The sequence below is a fragment of the Pituophis catenifer genome, unplaced genomic scaffold (genome assembly GCF_029215685.1).
Source record: "Pituophis catenifer annectens isolate HBS135680 unplaced genomic scaffold, rPitCat1.0.hap2 SCAF_3, whole genome shotgun sequence".
NCBI classification, from domain to species: domain Eukaryota; kingdom Metazoa; phylum Chordata; class Lepidosauria; order Squamata; family Colubridae; genus Pituophis; species Pituophis catenifer.
This window is the reverse complement of record NW_027256883.1, coordinates 48,369,001-48,387,744: the sequence shown is the minus strand read 5'-3', so window position 1 is coordinate 48,387,744 and position 18,744 is coordinate 48,369,001. Positions and strand designations below refer to the sequence as shown.

Sequence of the window (18,744 nt, the reverse complement as noted above, 5' to 3'; positions counted from 1 at the left end):
TAATTATATTCTACCTTAAAACAAATATAGTCTTCTTAGTTTATGTTATTTCAGAAATTAGAGTTAATGAGTAAGCCTCATTCGGTAGGAAGGAAGGCTTAATTAAAGCCTCTGATTTATTTTCAATTATTTTAATTTGTACCCATCAGCCATAAGTATTTTTTCAAATCACTGAGACAAAAGGCTTTTTAAGGGAGTCAGTCCCTGTCTTTGAAAAACGTTTACTGAAGTGGCAGAACTATTTTACCCTCATTTAGTATGGCAAGTTCTGCCCTCAAGCATGACCTGGGGTAAAGTATCTAAGGAGTACTGCTCCAGGAATTTCTCCTTTTGCTTCACTTCCCCTGCTAGCAGTCACTCAACTGAACACCCAACTTCAGGTGACATACATTATGGGATTACAAAGGTTTTGCCAGAAAAAAAAAATGAATGCAGTCATCCCTTTGTGGTCTAGGAAGACAAACAAAATGACTGATTGGAAGGCATTAACAAAACAATGTAACAATGAAGGAGAGATGTTAAAAACCTTCCCACAGACATCAACATCTTGCCAGGAACAAATGGGAATTGGCTAAATAAATTGTTGAATATATCAAAATGCTGAAATGAAAAGGAAGGTGTGATGTACAGCACCTTGTTTCAAGTATTATTTAAAAGAGCAAAAAGCAACATAAATACAACAAGAAAGAAATAGGCTGTCATTAGCTCCTTCTTGGCAAAGATACTTAAATACGTTTTCTTTATCACCCATGAAGTAGCTGTAAGTTTCATATTCTAACTACTATGGAGTTACACAACTGGTTCATCTAGACTTATTTAGTGTATCCTATCTGGAACTAGAGCTTTTTGCAGGATATATTCTCAGATCAAAGATCTCTTTTTAACTGAAATAATTAGGAACTAAATGTGGATGTTCTGTTGCCAAGAGTTCGAAAATAATGATACTTTTCATGCTCATAATTATAGGTTTTATCAGACTATTTTGTAGATGCTACATATGATCTGGTAAACTAATAATCACATATAATTCATTCGAGGACAATAATTTATTACTGAAGATAGTGTAAACATGTCTCCTCTGGTCAATATTCAGTAGCTTAGTCAGATCTGAATTTCTTTACAAGTAAATGAAAAAAAATAATAAAGTCATTTCTATAGGGAATTATTTTATTTAACTGGAAGGCTGCTGCCAGCAATGAGCCACATATTTTTAATTTTAAACATCAAGTTGATGCTGAAACACCTGAATTACTCATGTCCTTTTTTTCCCGGGAAATGCCCAATGCTTTTCTTTTTGCTTTGGGATATGTTTTTTTAAATTATATGCAAGCATCTTGATTATTTTCCCAGATATCTAAAGATAAAAGTGTTAAGGGTAAAGCACATTAAGGCATACATCTCATGAGCAAAATGTCTATCATAGCTTAATCAAAAGATTTCTAATCAATTATCACATTAGTATTACTAAGAAACTCTATCAAAATATACTTGTTTAGAATTCACATGTTAAAAAAATAAAACATCAATGACCATTTCTTTCTAATCAGGAGCAAGATCCTCTCATGAGTCCATAATTTATCTACTCACATTTGCATGCTTTCGTTGGCAGGAGCTGGGATAAGGATGGGAGGTCACCCTGTTGCATGGTGCTCGGGTCTTAAACCTGGACTGCCAGCCAACAAGCCCAGTACCTTTTTTTCTTTCTTTTTTTTAATTTGATTTATATGCCACCCTTCTCCGGAGACTCAGGGCGGCTTACAGTGCGTTAAGCAATAGCCTTCATACTTTTGTATATTTATACAAAGTCAGCTTATCTTAACTGCTGAGCCATCATGTCACCCCTAAATGCAGTTGCACTGAGTTCAGATTTGCAAAAATAGAAACATTCTATGCCATTTTCTCAGTATATTGTAGTATATTTCAGTATATTCAGTATATACTGTATTTCAGTATATCTCAGCAGTATATTAAAATACAGGACTAAAGCTGGAATAGGCTAGAAAAACAGTCGTCTAAATGAAAATTAAACTCATTCAACCCTACTTGAGAATGTTTACTTGAGCATTTAAGTGCTTTTTTTAAAGTAAAATAATAAGGGAAGTAGGAGATAATTAAGAAAAGCATCATTGAAGAAGAAACCTAAAATCAGAAACAAAACTGTGTAAGCAAATACAAAATGAGAAGTATTGTTTACCTGTCAGTTGACATTGATTAATCTTGTGCTCTGTGATGTCACTCAATGACTCGAACACCTGGAGGCAGCTATCACAGCTGTGCACAGCTTCTTCCTCTAATTCCTCCCCTTCTTCCGGTCTTTTCTTACAATCTATCAACTCTCTATCGTCTGTCCTGTCTTCTAGTTTACAGTTCAAATCTGAAAGAAAATTAAGATTATGACTCCAGGGTTTGGGAAGAAACAATCCTGTTTAAAAATTGGACGTTGGGTGGATTTGTTGTATTACTGTTGTTGTTCAAGCTATTCAACAGGTACAAAAATACTTTTGGCTCGAGGCTGCAGAACATGAACATTATGCTAGAATTTACAGCTCAATAAACAGAGGAAGCATCTATTCTTTCCATTCTCAATTACTTTTCTTCCCAAATAGCATTCCCTTCTGCAAAAGGAATGCTTCCATTTGTCACAGTTAATTTTGTCAACTTTAATGCAACTATTGGGGGCTTTTCATCACTTGAATAATTTAAAAGAATAAATCCTTTCTACAATGCAGCACAATCTAATGAAAAAGAGTTTTTTTTTTAAAAAAAAAAAGTTTCAGGGAATAAAGCCAGGTTTTAACTTTTTTTAATGCTGGAACTAACTTGCTGCCATGAGAATGAAACTGATATTAATAAAAAGCCAAATGAACAGCTTTTATTGCCAAAGAAAATTAAAAATCGATGCATTGTTCTAGAATGATTTAACCTGTCTACTAATTAAATAAGGATGCACAAATCTGCAGAGAATAATTTGCTCTAGAGGCCATTTTGCAACATTATTTGTCTTAATAAGGGGAAATAAAGATCCAGCAGATAATCTAACTCCAAATCAGGAATTGAAAGGATGAGTTTAGTACAAAATATAATTTACTGAAACAGATTGTGACAAATTCCTTGTATAAAGAGCCAAAGTGGCGCAGTGGTTAGAGTGCAGCACTGCAGGCTACTTCAGCTGCAGTTCAGCAGTTCAAATCTCACCGGGTCAAGGTTGACTCAGCCTTCCATCCTTCTGAGGTTGGTAAAATGAGGACCCAGATTGTTGGGGACAATATGCTGACTCTGTAAACCGCTTAGAGAGGGCTGTAAAAGCACTATGAAGTGGTATATAAGTCTAAGTGCTATTGGTATAAAGAAAATCTAAGCATCATCCAATACTACTTCAGTTTGGTAAATGACTAGTGAAAAGTCAACTCTTTAAAACTTTTTGTTATGCTGTTTTCAGAATTATGTTTCTCTGAAAACATAACATAGGAAAGATAGCATTTCTATCCTATGTCTGTTTTTCCTCCTTAAAACATTATAAACAAAAAGAATAACTAGAAAGAGAGAAAAGAAAGAAAAATGAAAAGTAGTGGATAAAAGAATAAAATAGTAAATAATTGTAATAAATTTTGAAGTTTAATATTTCATTTATTTATTTTGTAGATCTGTGGGGATTGTGTTATTTAAAACATAATTAGAAATCTCTAAAATTCTAAGCAAGATATTAATATTAATATTTATTCCAAGTATAATCATATAAAAGGAAATAAAAGAGAAAAAGAAAAACAAGCTACTCAGAGTCATTTGACTGAGTTGGGCAGCTATAGAAATTGAATGAATAAATGAAATCAATAAATGAATAACATGTCATTAAAAACTATTGCAAAATACTTATAGACACAGATGCAATTAAACATCTTACATAAAATATGCTTGGATACTGCAGTGGAATATTTCCCCTGAAGAACCTAAGTGTATTAGTATGTTGGACTTGAAGTGGGGAGATCTAGATTCAAATCTCTACTCAGCTCTAAAGGTCATTGATGATTTTGAGTCCAATCTCACAGAGGGTTGGCGAAGGGAAAAATAGAACTTTATCTAACTCACCTTAGACTCCTGATTTCAAAACAGGATATAATACTATTAGCTCATTCAAAAAATACAACAGAGCAAAAGAGCAAATGATAGAGATGCCACCTGGAGTTGTTTGTAAAAAATAATAAAGGCAAGATGCAAATAAATAAAAATAAAAATCTTACTTTAGCATAATTTCTGCAACTAGTTCTTTATCTGAAAAATCATTATATCTTATGTTGCTTTAAGGTCACATATGCTAACAAAACTGCCAAATTTATTTGTAAGTGCATTTACAGCCTTTGCATCTACCTTAGTCTAGCAGTGAAAAATACTACTAGGTTATAAGTGACAAAGGAAAAGAGATAATTGTCTTTAACTATTGCAAACTGACCCAGATATCATTAAACATTTGTTGGAAAGCAGCATGTGCACAATCCATGCTATTAGTTATTCAGCTCAGATTCCCAAATTCATCTCGTATAACTGACTCAGGCAAAGATGGGCACTCAATCTGAATTTTAACATGACTACAGTCATGTTACTGAAATGCTGCACATAAAGTTTACAATCATATTTGTTTTAAAGTAACTTTACTGTAAGTGAAGGGAGAAAGGGATGCAAGTATACTCAGTGTTTATTATTATTGAATGCTGGCCATTAACAAGAATCTAATAATATAACAGATATGAGCATACATGCAGAGAGTTTAGGATATGAAGCCTTGTTTAGGATAATCAGTCCTACAAGGACAGCTTTATCTATTAAGAGATCACACACACAGCCAAATTATATAATAGAAGTCACTGGGTGAGAAAAGCAAAGTTATATCAACTTATGCATTTACAGATTTAAATCTGCTGGGACAGAAGTCAGGCAACTTAGTTCCTGCTGCTGTTACTTCAGAATTTATGTTCTAGCAAAATGCTATGTTAGTTTTTAGGTCAATTCTTAAGGGGACAAACCCATGAGACTGGGTTCAGTCATGGCCCCTGTGTAATGAATTGTGGCAGCTTCTGCCTTCTCTTGATGAGTATATTTTCCATTCCTACTTTTTTCTCTGAAAAGGTACTTCTACTATAATTGATACTGAAAGCAGAGTTACAGACTCATATAAAAGGCTTTTGAATATCAGTGAAATAGTTCATATGGATGGTTAAAAAGAACTGTTTCAAACTTAAACAGTTCTTTTTAAATCTTTTTAAAGATTTGAAATCAAACCTTTTGCATGCATCTAGTTGGTATCAACCTATGTTTAGACTTTAACCAGAAGTATGAAGTGCCAAATCAATTCTCTTCAAATATGTTTGGGGCAAATGTTATGACATCAACTCTACGTTACTATTTTCCAGTCTATTTTAGTCTACTTCTGATATGAAAATAACTAAATATTGCCAATTGCCCACATGCACGAGAATTGTTTTGTGAATGATGAACTTCAAAATAGGAATTCTACATCTAATTTCCAGGTCTAACATGTTTGAATACAAAATTGAACACATTCTTTTTCTTAGTTCTCAGCTAGTTTTTATTAAGAGAGGCATTATAAAAGTCTAGCCCCAGTTTTTATTATTTTAAATGTGATATACTTAGATGAGAAAAATGATTTCCTTTGAAATTACTTTTCAATCATGGATTGATTTGCATATTTGTTCTGATGACCCATTTATCTAAGCTAAGTTATCTTTCAAATACTCTTACCTATCATATTGCCTCTTCTAATCATTTAAACTTTTCTAAATACATACTTTCTTAAAGTGTTTTAAGTAGATTCATAATTTTCCTTATGGTCAATGGCTCTAAATAACAGATTTACCAGAGAAATTTAACCTTCAATAGGCAAGTGTCAACCTAGATAGAAAATATTCAACTAATGATTACCAGAAGAGATAAACTCTTGCTGAATAATGATCTCCTGAAGGGAATAAGGGTACTGAAACTACACTTTCTAAAAGTGTAGTTATTTGTGAAAACATGCATGAGTGAACCAAACTAAGAAATTTGAAAAATTTATTCACAAACACAATCTTTCTACTTCTACTTGCAGATTTGCTACTGAATTGCAACCCCAGTATAAATTCTTAAAAGCTTAAGGCCTCAAACCAGAATGGACTAGTTGAACAAACCAGACTGACATTTGGAAATCATACTTATATTAACTATTTCAGCATGTTTATCTGCCAATATGACATGCTGCAGAATTACTAAATGCAACAAAAAAGAGCTCTGAAATAAATTCTACCTATTCATATAGTACATAAATGAACTGCTAGTTTTCTAGATTATGTTAGTTATTTATATAAATAGAGATTTACATAGTATATGCTCCCATAGCTTTTTGTCCCCATTGACTTTCTCCCCCTCATCTTTCTCCTCACAAGAGATATTATTGTTGTAATTTGATCCAATGAAACCTCAACTTTGGAGGAAAATGAAAAATACAAATGCTTAAAAGAATTAGAAGCAATAAAACCTAAGAACGTCAATTAACTTCCAGTAAGAGATTGGTTTAAGGCCAACCTTAAAAGCAGAAATCCTTCTCTAGTCTTAGAACACTTATTTTTAATAACCTATACAAAAATCAAATTTAAATTTGAGTAACGGCTATCTAACCGCCACCCCAGCAGACATGTATGCTTGAAAACTCATCTTATATATTTTTCTCCATGAAGCATAGATCCGTAGCTGAGCAAGAGCCTGAAATGTCATGCTAACCAGGAAAAAAGCCCAGTTTCCAGTCCATTTGACTGCGTTTTAATGGACCTCCTTCCAAGCCACTTCTGCATGGAAAAGTGCTGGCAAAAGAAAGGAAAACTAAGAGATCATGTGGTTATAATTATGACCAGGAAAGGAATATTTCTGCAGTTCAGCAGTGAAGTAAAACTCTATCGTTGTCTGCTCCCAACAGTGTCCATTGCAAAACAACTGCCTCATTAAATCTCTGCAGTAAGATTAATATGCCGTAGCTGCACTACATTTATAACTTGGTACTCCATAAAAAGCACATTTAATGGAAACAGCCAGAGCCCATATACCAAGTATTACTTGAGAAACTTCAGACCGTATGTAGCGAACTTCTTATACTTATTTGTCTTCAAAACAATCAAATTTGAATCAGCTGGAAGACTATGAATTTTATTCTTGCCTTAGTCACAAAGTCTGCTGCGTGACTTTGAGCCAGTCACTCTCTCTCAATCCTGGGGAGAAGACAAACCACTTCAAAATATAAAGGTAGTCCTTGACTTACGACCATAATTGGCCCACAAATTTCTGTTTCTAAACAAGACAGTAAGTGAGTTTTGCTCCATTTTACACGTTTTACACATGCCACGTTTGTTAAGTGAATTGCTGCAGTTGTTAAGTTAATAACATGATTATTAAGTGAATCTGGCTTCCTGGATTGACTTTTCTTATCAAAAGGTCACAAAAGTCATGTGACTTTTCTTATCAAAAGGTCACACAACCCTGGGACACAGTCATAAACACATGCCAGTTGCCAAGTGTATGAATTTTGATTACATGCACATTGTGCAAAGGTCATAAATGTGAAAAACTTCCATAAGTCACTTTTTCTGTGTCATTGTAATGGTCACTAAATGAACTGTTGTAAGTCAAAGAATACACATACAGCTAAAAAATAGGTCAGACACAAGTCCAGTCAATTGCCAGGATCGACATTGACTCGAAGGCATCAATCAACCAGGTTATATGAATATATCAATAATTTTAATTGACATATTTCTGTGGCAGAATATAGAAGATAACTCTCTGCCAACTGATCATACTATCTCCCAGATATACAAACTGCACTTATACAGTTCTCACATACAAACTCTCTTACTTGAAAGCTGAGAAGCTGGCAGAATGTTTATAGCAGAGGAAATGGCTAAGGAGAGAGAGAAAGCTTGGGCTGGTCTAAGAGAAGGAGAAAAGGAAAGTAGTTAAGAATCAAAAGTGGAATTAGGAAGTTTGGAGTGCTGAAAAAAGTTTTGCAATGATTCCGTAATGAGTTAAGATCACAGAAAGTAAGACTATACAGAGAGAGATCTATCTATGCTGTGCAGATTTGCAGAAGAAGAAAATAACTCAGAACTCCAAAACGAAGATCAGGGTTGTCCCATCTCTGAGAAGCTGCCAGCTAAGCTATAATTGAAACCCTTGATTAACTCTTTGAGGAATGTGGTAAGAACTACACACCTAGGAACAGCTTAGGAAAGGCACACTGTTCTATTAGAAGAAGTAATATTATTCCAAGGAGGAAGATAATTAACCTTGGAATGGTATAAAAACTGTGATAGAACCAGTGGACCATAAAACAATTTGTTACATTCCTTTGAAGGCAGAAGGGAGGGAGACCCAAGTATGTTTGTATGCATTAGCTGAACGCTGCTTGCATAATTAGCTGACTAAAATCTTGTAGAGAAATTAGTATCTATGTGTGTTGTGGCAAGAAAGTAGCAAAAAAAGGTAGTTCACAAATTGTTGCCTACTGAACTCTGACCGATTCATCCTTGCAATTCACTACCACCTTCAGAAATAAATTTGTTTGTTCCATAAATTTAAAACTATTCAAGCCTGGCATAACAGCCTTCTTTTTCTTGCACAAATTTCTGGATTAGCCTAATTTCTCTCCTTTTTCCATGGTTTTCTTTTACCATGTTATAGAATGACATGTTTGTTTCTTCCATGATTTTTAACTATTATTTATTTTACAAATATATATTGTATATATTTATGTGTGTTGTGAGGAGAGAAGGGGATAGATAGATAGGAAGGTAGGTAGGTAGGCAGGCAGACAGACCCAGCTGTCTTGTAAATCATATAGATTAGAGATAGAAATGACAGAGATAGAGATATATGAAAGAAATAATAAACTTGATAATCTTTTTATTTTTTCTAAAGATCTTATATGAAACAAGGTTTCACTCATCCAATCTAGGTATTTCTAATAGTACTTAAATATTATTACCTGAAGTAAATAAGGCCAATACATTCTAATATCAGTAAAATAGCATGAATTATTGAATGTATGTATATACTGTGCAGCATAGTTTTTTTGACAGCTTAGATTACATGTCAAACAGTCAGTTATATTTTAGTGCAAATACCTAAAACTAAATAGCAACAAGGAATGATATCACTTACTATAGATATTTAAAAACTGACAATACAAACACATTGGAGAATAGTTTCCTACCCTCACAATAATTGTACAAATTAAATATCAGTTATATAAATATCTAAAAACAAATTTAAAAAATTATGTAGTTTTAAACAACTAATCTGCTGTACTGGACTGCTACAATAAGACAATATAATATATACAATATTCCAGAAATTTGGATCTGGATCTACTTTTATTGAGAGCAGAAAATCATTAATTAGTTGCTTAACTAATCGCTTAATTACAAATCACTTTATCAAAGAATCATCGAGCCTCATCTACAAGCCTTCTTAAGAAACTCTCCAAATATGTTGGACTTTAACTGGACTTTAATCCCAGCAGGTTTAAAAATTATCTTCTGTTGGTTGGGATTATTAGACTGGCAATTATGAAAACACCTATTCAAGGAAATCTGGTTTGTACAATTGCAATATGTATTGTTAGCTTCTTAAATATAAGAAAAGTACAATTAAAACAGTAGTATTTCTTTTTAAGATTGCTGGGATCCTTATACGTTAATCTATAAACCAATACCAATAACACATACAGTACAATCACTTTTTTGCACAAAGAATATTTAATTATTATTTCCAGAACAACTAATCAAACAAACTAAAGGACTTAATTGTCCCTGAACTATAGCACAATTATTTTTCAAAGGAAAAGCAAAAACTAAAGAGAGCTGTTATAAGAAGCAACATGCTATTAACCCCCATTATAATGAACAGGTCAAATTTCCAACCTAAAATCTTGCTGACTGAACTAAGTCTTTATCTGCACAATTCCCAGTGATTTAAATGTAGGGATCAATGACTGTTAACAAAATCAGTGGATTAAGATTTAAACTGCATGCTTATTTGTGAAAATAACCAGCCTGCAGAAATGCCTGGCCACAAACCAGAAATGTACATGTGCCAGAGCAATGTAAATAAGTTTTATTCTTCTTTTGCTGCTTCCTTATGATAAACTCAGACTCCATCTGTAAACTTCCACTATTTTGAAAAATAGGCAGATGATCCTGTATAAAATGAATGGAAAAACTGGTCTTCTAGAAAATAAATCAACGAATAGCTAATTTGTACACAGATCTGCTTCAGAAGCATAACAGAACATTATCTATGTAATAACAACTGAATAACTGAAGGGGAACTCATGTTTACAAAAAAGGCACTTTTAGAGGTCCATATCACTCTTTAAATGTTCCATTGTTTTCTGCATGATGAGAACAAACCAAACATGTGTCATGTTTTTGAAAAATAGAGAAACATGATGGTTGGCATGGAAATTACCTGCCGGCACTGCTGATTGTTCCACTCCTTCCTGGTCCTCTGATTCATTTTCTTCTACTGTCAGGGGAAGATAAAAATAAACAAGAAAGCAGTAAGTAAGGTAAATGTCTTAAAATATCTAAAACATTGACATTTCTGTTTCACCTCTTTCTGTTTTTAGCTATCATCCCTTTTCATATTGAAGAAATTTACTTGCCTGGTACAAGTTTATCTAAAAGGAACTTGAACCAAATATAGAGTCACCTTTGAAACTATTCAAAAATGTTGCACGTCTTAAGAAAACTCAGTCCTGGCCAAAGCAACTGCCACAAAATATATTCTTACTTGAAAATCCAGCTAGCACAAATACCAAGAAGTAGCACCTTCTTAACCCATAAATTTGGAAATGTATTACAATTTTAAATTTAATCCAAATATTATTAAATCAAAAGATGTAGAACTTTGAATATAGAACTTGTCTACTCAATGTGCCACATCAGTGCAGATTTCTCATTCCAGTAACCCTTTCAATTTGCCTGAGTTATAGTCAGCTTCATTGCACTGAAGTTATCCAGGTAATTTGACAGTTGGCTGTAGAACCAGAATCCTGCACCATAGCAATTTGCAAAGAAAGAAAATTACTTTTTTTAACACCATTCAAATAAGCACAAAACTTACTAATCAGCAGTAGAATATTGAACCTCTTTTCCAATATTAAAGCAAAGGATTTATGCAATAGTCACAAAGCCAAGATGGACATTTTATTCACACATTCATTCATGCACACACATACACAAATTACCTATACCTATGTTTTCACAAACTTGAGATAATGTAGGATAATTATAATTTACAGAGTTATTTTACAATATACTTAATTCTTGATACAATTTTTACTGAATTGTAGCGTAATATTCTATAGCAAGTAGGCAGATAAGGAAAAATAATCTATTAATATGGAAGTTATGTCAAAATAATTAAGAATAATTTGATAGGCAGATCCCCTATGGATTGCCTATCTCCTATGATTAGAATACTAGAAAGTACATTCAGCTGATCCCTACTTAAGCCATTGTATATATGTGTCATTGCACCTAAATGTTTGACCCTTCTATTTGCTTGCGTTTTATGGACTTCAGCCATATGTTTGCCAGATGGTAGTGAAGACAGGTATAAAGTCTCTGAAACGTATTCTCAATCTCTTCCTTAATATTCAGTAAACAGAACGCAAGTGCAGCAGCACTTTGAGAATGCTAAGAGTAGTCTTTTGCAGAAGTATTCATTCAATTAGTAAGCTTTTACAAAAGGACAAAACATGTATCATGATCTTGTAATACAAGCTCTATCTCTATCTCTTACACATATGCCTGCAGTATTTTATTCTTTATTTGCCTTCCCTCAAAGATTCCTAAAGTACTACCCTCAGGTAAGCTTTCCAAAAAAATCAACAGCATATTTTAATAATATTTTAGATGAGTGATATAAAGGGGATGAATGCCAATAGACAGAAGAAGACATTCTGATCATATTTGCAGAAACAGAAAAGAATTTATCTTATTTCCTTGCAGTGAGCAGCATATTCCAACATTCCAGTAAATGTCAGTCTCTGCTTTTACTTTTCACTCACTTATAGTTCTTGGACTCAATCAATGATTCCTTCTATTCTTTTTGACTTTGCAATTACAAAGCAGGAACTAATAACTAATAGTATTGGTATGAGTCAGGGGAAATATTTTGAATTGCTTACTGAATTATAAGAAGCTCTTAAATTTATTTTATAAATACTGTAAAACTTGATTCAGAACATAATTGCAAACTATGGATGTTTTGAACAAGAGGCAAAGCGAGTCTTAGGCTGTCAGGCTTTTATCTCCTCTTTTGTTAAAACTTCCTCATGAAATCTCCACAAAGAATTTTTGCCATTTCATTCAAATATAGAAAATTGGCATGGTTAAATGAAGCTTAATAGACAAGAAATATCAATTTGTGGTATCAATTTGGAATTAGGACTAATGCTGCTTTTTTTTTTTTAACTAAGTAACTGGAACAGAAAATCAAAATTTAGTATATCATCATGATGACTTTAATTCCTTCCTATCTGAGAAAGAGATGTAGAAGAAAAAGAAAAGAAAAGCAAGAGTCTTTACAACTTTCTCTTCTGACTGGTTACCTTAAATAAATGAAAACTACAGAACAATGTTTATAATGACTATGAATTATAAATGCTGAATAGCTACAGAGAAAATAGTACCTATAAAACAAAATGACTCAGAAATATATTTCAAATATTTAAGACATACTTAAATTGAAACATCTATTTCTAATATCACTGAATCATGTGTATTTTTAATTTGAATGGCTTAAAACAAATATAAAGTTCTACATAGATCAAATTTAGCCAAAAAAAAGTCAATTCAGGTGTTCTTCTGAGTGACCATTCTGCAGAAGACAAAAACTTCTTCACCCCCCACCCCCACCCCCATGATATTGGGAGTAAAAGCCCTTTAAAAAACACAAACTGCAGGATGAGCTCAGCAGTCAGCCTGACAATGCCACAAATTCTTAATAATAGTGACTGTGGTGCTAGCATCCTACCTGCGGTGACGGATGTGAATTGTGTAGCACCTGATAAGATCAATCAAAGCCTTATGCTTACTTTCTAAATTTGGTCAATGGAAGCTTATGAAGCAAAATCTTAAAACTACAGCATTAGATAAAATCAGAATTTGACTGGCTACCATCAGTAGCTGCTCTGTCAATTTCACTACGACGCTTGTTTGTGTGAATGTTAATGTACTTTTTTATTAACTAAAATAGTTCTAACTGCCCCAAATTAATAAATATTAAACAGAATACACACATACACAGAAACATAATATAGTATAAAACATTAACAGATTAGGATGTGAAATCATATAGGCTAAAAATAATTCAAATTATTTCCAAAAAACCAATTGTATTTTTCATATAATTTACTGTTGCTATCTTTGGAACTTAGAATTGCAAAGAGGATCTTAAGGAAAACACGCATAGTTCTCTCATTGTGGAAGAAAGAGAAAAAATGGCACAAGGACTTCTTACATTCTGTAATACTTCAGAGCATACCTATAATTTTTTCACAAACTGAAATATCCTCTGAACTGTAGTCACTTCTTAACCAAGCCACACCAAATAACTTTAGAGAGATAGAACATGTCCTATAAGCACCTTAATGAAATGCAAATATTGTAGAATTGACTAACCACTGATGAAAACACAGCATGCCTACTAGCAATCCACAATAGTTACCTAGCCACTTATTAATTAAAAACACCAAACAGTGTTTGAGATAATCAGTCTTACTGGCATGATGGATGAAGTTCTATGTCTTGAAATTTCCTCTGTTCTCTATCCCATCCTCTCCGTTTTTAATCAAATTACGGTTTTAATTGGGTTGTTTTAAATTCGGGCCAAAATTATTTAATTGTTTTTTAAAATGTTTTTAAATTTTATATGCTATGTTTTATCCTGGCTGTACACCGCCCTGAGTCCCGCAGGAGAAGGGCGGTATAGAAATATAATAAAATAAATAAATAAATAAATAAATAAATAAATAAATAAATAAATAATTGCAATGATGAAAACTCTGTTAGTTTTCTGAAATTTTACAATCTTCATGCAGGTCCGAACAGTTGTCTCAAAGATCTATTTATGGAAGACCCTTGTGAGTATGAATATTCTGGATCATTTCACAAAATTCTATTCTCACTTTGTTATTTCATGACACAATATCTGCTTCAGGGACTGTATTAAAATGAGTATCCACCTGATTTGCATTTGTTAAACATATCACTCTGCCTGGAAAAACTCTGGGTTTTTCATAAGCAATGCCATACTCATAATTTAAGAACAATTGCAAAATGCTGTTCCAATAGTTTTGCAAAATTGCCATGTCCCCTGTTTTTGATGCCTTCCTCTATGAAATTGAAGAAATGCAATTAAATAAAATGATGATAAAGCTAAGCAAATGATAAGAGAAGGTGCATTCTTAAAACACATACAAGTGCTGCATCATAGCTCATCTAACCTTTTCCTTTATCAGTGCTTCTTTAATCTCACTGCAACACACAATCCCTCGCAAAACAATGATTAGGAGGCATTAGCATTTTCTGTTTGGATGGCGGTGCTGCTAACTCCATTACTGAACATTTGTTCAGGGCCAAGACATAAATGGTATACTATAGAATAGAGAATACAAATAATTTCTGTTGTGACAAAGTAAAGTAGCTGGTAAAAATGGGAAAATCAATAGATTTGAAATTTGCATAACAAAGGCATACCTCTGGGGTAAAACATTTCAGAGCATTGAAACAACTACAGAGAAAACTCTGGTCCAGTTTCCCCACCACCATCACTCTAAGCAGCATGTTTCTTGATGACTTCATAGCATGAGAAAAATCATTTCTGAAGAAGCTGGACTTCCAAATAACCAGACACAGCAGCATGTAAAGCTTATAGATAACAACATTGGTCTCAAGTTTGGAAGCTTATAGGTAACTAATGCAGCAACCAAATAGGCACAGGTCAAAAATAACAATAAACTAATTAATATATTTCCATACAGAATTCAACGAATTAGCAACCCTTTCCCAAGTCCTGCTGATAACTTCACTGAAGTACCAATCTCCCTAAGTACAATACAAATGCCCACAGTGGAAAATATGGTTTGGGTCCCAGGTTTTCACATATGTGAGAACTGTTCAGTTATGGAAAGTCAGAAGGTATTCATGTTTAATAAATTTATTGTTGTTGTTGTGTTATTATTGAATGTTTTGCTGGGGAAGCTAATTTCAACAATGTGACTTGGAAAGGGATCGTTCATGATGAATTCTGCAGAAGAATGCAATGTAACAGGATTTATTTTTGTATTAAGAGATACTTCTCCTTATGCGCACAAGTGGGAAACGTATGGTAGACTGAAACTAAATGGCCCACTCCATTTATTCATGATAAGATTGGGAAACACTGAGAGCTTGAAAGTTTGAAAAGACACAGGCACTTAGAATGTGAGAATTCTGGGGCTTTTTTCCACAGCCCATATATCCTTTTTTGCTTATCACTTCCCTGAAAACTTAGGTAGCCAACTTTTCATATTAAACTGTAAAAAGGTGTGGTTATTATCCATTAGCTTTATATTCTGCCTTTCTTCTTCATACACCGACAGCTTTCAGTGTATGGAATGGTTCTTCCACCGTAACAACTCTCTGAGATATGTTGGGCCTTGACAGATTGTGACTGCTCTGAAATGACCTTAGTGAAAATACTGGGTCTCAATAATTGCAGTTCCCAGAGAACTGATACAATTCAGCAGCAAAGCCATATTCTTTTGTTACCATATTTTTCATTTTATTGTAAAAATAAGGGACAAAACACACATATCTCATATGAAAACCAGCTGGGTGACTTTGGGCTAGTCACCTTTTCTTAGTGCAACCTACCTCAAAGGGTGGTTGTTGCGAAGAAAATAGCCACCTTGAGCTATTCGTAAAAATAATAAAGGTAGGAAATAAATAAAATATTAATCCTCCCATACATTCCCCAAAAGAAAAAGATGCTACCCATGTAGGTGATACAATTATGTAATTAGCCAGTCACTCATCTTTGGCTTCCAGAATTTTATTTTTAAAACAGGAAACTGTATCACCTAGGCATGGTAAACAAAACAAGCTGATTGGGCATGCTGAAGATCCTGTCAGCCAAAGAGTGTCAGCTGTGGAGACTAGAAGACCCCTTTTCTACAATAGCCCCTGATCTGTAAACTTCAACCCTCTTGGCCTTTTGTAAAGCTTTAAAAATTTGGTTTTGTTCCCAAGCTTGAGGTCCTTAATGTATTAAAGGTCTATGTGTTAAGGGCCCCATTTTCTAGTTTTACTGTTAACTGCCCAAGTATCTCAGCTGATGTATACAATATACTTAGTTTGGATGTTTTTTCTATTTTTTTTCAAAATGTTCTTTATTGTTTTAAAAATATTTTTATTGTTTTAATGGTTTTATACTTTTGAAATTGTAAGCCACCCAGAGTCACTGATTGAGATGGGCAGCTATAGAAAATGAATGAATAAATGAATGAATGAACATATCCACTCATTATGTTAAAGCAAGAAATGATTGCTACCTGAAACAGCTACCTGAAACAGCTACCTGAAACAGTGAAAGATGAAGTTCTCTAAATTTAATCAGAGATATATAGAGCAAAATAAAAACATCTTTGAACACAACCAAGAAAACCTATAGAACTAAATTCATTACATGCCTTTTGTTCTACAGTCACAGATTCCATTTTTGATTACGATGCCTCTTTATATAAGGGCCAAGCTTAAAGAGATGTACACTTGAGACTTAAGAAAGGAAAGAATGGTGGAGAGAATCAGTGAATATAAATCTGCAAGAACACAATAAGAAGGCACATTTACTCTTAAAGAAAATCGTTTACAGATGACAAAAGCTGTGATTTATTGCATTTATGCTATTACAAGCTATAATAAAAATAAAGGCTTTGGATAATTGAAAAAAAAGTCTATTTTCTTTTACACAAGTGCAGGTTAATAAATTTTTTAAAGATACCTACTGTCCTGAATGACTGAGGCTCTTTTCAGCTTGTTAAACAAAGTAAGAGAAGCCACATATCCCAAAATAAACTATAAAAATAGATTGCTATTGATTCTGAATCCTTTTTAAAATGGTTTCCTTAAGGAACATGAAGCAAAATAAGCTTAATTCAGGAACAAAAGTTACAGAAGAGACTATATGAGAAAAGGGGTTAGACTTAACATAATTGTCCACATTTCTTTGTGGCTGCATTTTGAATTTCCTATAGTTCAATACACAGTTGTCTTATAAAGTCTTTGGTTCATGAGAATTAAAAGTTCATCTTTTTACTCATTTTACATGACTGTTCCCACTAGAATAAAACTTTGCAAGGAAAAAAAGCATTCAATCTGCATGTTTGAGCAGTATCAGCAGACAAGTAATAGAGACACTAGTTGTATTAACATAATCAATACACAATTTACAGAACTACCCAGACAGAACAGAATTTGTATCTCTATGCCATTACTTTGCTATCTATAAATCACTATAATTTCTGGGTGGTTTTTATGCATTTCTGCTGTCCTGCCTATGGATGTAAAAGATGCAAGAAGCATTGAGTGCACACTCAACACTTCAAAGACAAACATATATATTTCAGAAATAGACCCTGGAAACATAGAGTCTCCCAGATACCAGGAAATTAAATAAGAAGAGGGACATTTTTTTTATTTGAATCTTATTTAATAATTTTCTCAATAAATTGATTCTTTACTGTAGGTTAATCAACAGTGAAAGCCACAGCAGACTGGATCTCCTTGGAAGATTTTCTTCTTCCCTTGCTTCGCACAATGTACTCAAAAAATATTTGGAATATTCTACAGCCTGGCCATTCCTATAGTTCAGAGACTTAAGTGGTATCTTCTCTCCCCTCTCCCAAGAAGTTGTTCCAAGTATATAGAATGTTCATGTGTTAACTGAGAGCAGTCATTAAACAAGATTCTCTTCCATAGCCACTTATTATTGAAAAGGAAAGACTTCTGAAGACCAGAAGACCTTTAGGAAATTTAACATTAGTCAATGTAAAAGTTTCAATCTTGAACTTAATAAAACTTAATAAAATGAATTTAATGAACTTAATAAAAAAAACACAGGACAGCACAGATCATACAATACTTATAATATTAGCGATAGCATAATTTTCATAAAAGGAATTGTTGTTTGGATATGTGGTATGGAATCCCTCAAGTTTTCATTTTACAGCCTTGAACTGACATTTATGTTAGTTGTTCCTAACTTGGTAACCCAAGATTTGTTGAGACTAACTTTTTTTTTTATTTTAAACTTGGTCCCAACACACCTTCAGAACCCCAGGATGGCTAAGGTAACACTATACAAAGCTATTAAGAGAATGCATCTAGGAATCTAGAATGAGGTATCATCAATATTTTAATATCATCATGTTCTACTTATCATCAGACATAAGTGAGGATAGAGAGATGTTAAATTGTCTGAATTTAGTAATGGATTGGATGGGAACAAATAAAGAGAAGCTGAATCCTACTGAGATTGAGGCATTCAGTAGACATTTGGTGAAACATATTCTGGAGAGAAGTGATAGAACATAGTAAGGTGGTAGATTCCCAGGAGAAAGGGGTGCGTTTCAGAAGTACCATGTTTCCTCGAAAATAA

At 33.3% G+C, this 18,744-nt stretch overlaps 1 protein-coding gene across 5 annotated transcripts in view; it reads right to left on the bottom strand.

Annotated features, from left to right (window-relative positions):
* The window catches only part of ZNF521 (zinc finger protein 521), a 321,848-nt gene that overhangs the window by 281,994 nt on the left and 21,110 nt on the right, over nt 1-18,744 (bottom strand). For all 5 annotated transcript variants that reach the window (XM_070940578.1, XM_070940579.1, XM_070940575.1 and 2 more), the window contains 2 exons: nt 10,507-10,563; nt 2,195-2,374 (listed from right to left, as the gene is read on the bottom strand). Coding sequence is in view for 3 of the 5 variants with exons in the window: in XM_070940575.1 (XP_070796676.1) it covers nt 2,195-2,374; nt 10,507-10,563 (237 nt within the window). In the remaining 2 variants the exon portion in view is untranslated. The remainder of the gene's footprint in view (nt 1-2,194; nt 2,375-10,506; nt 10,564-18,744) is intronic.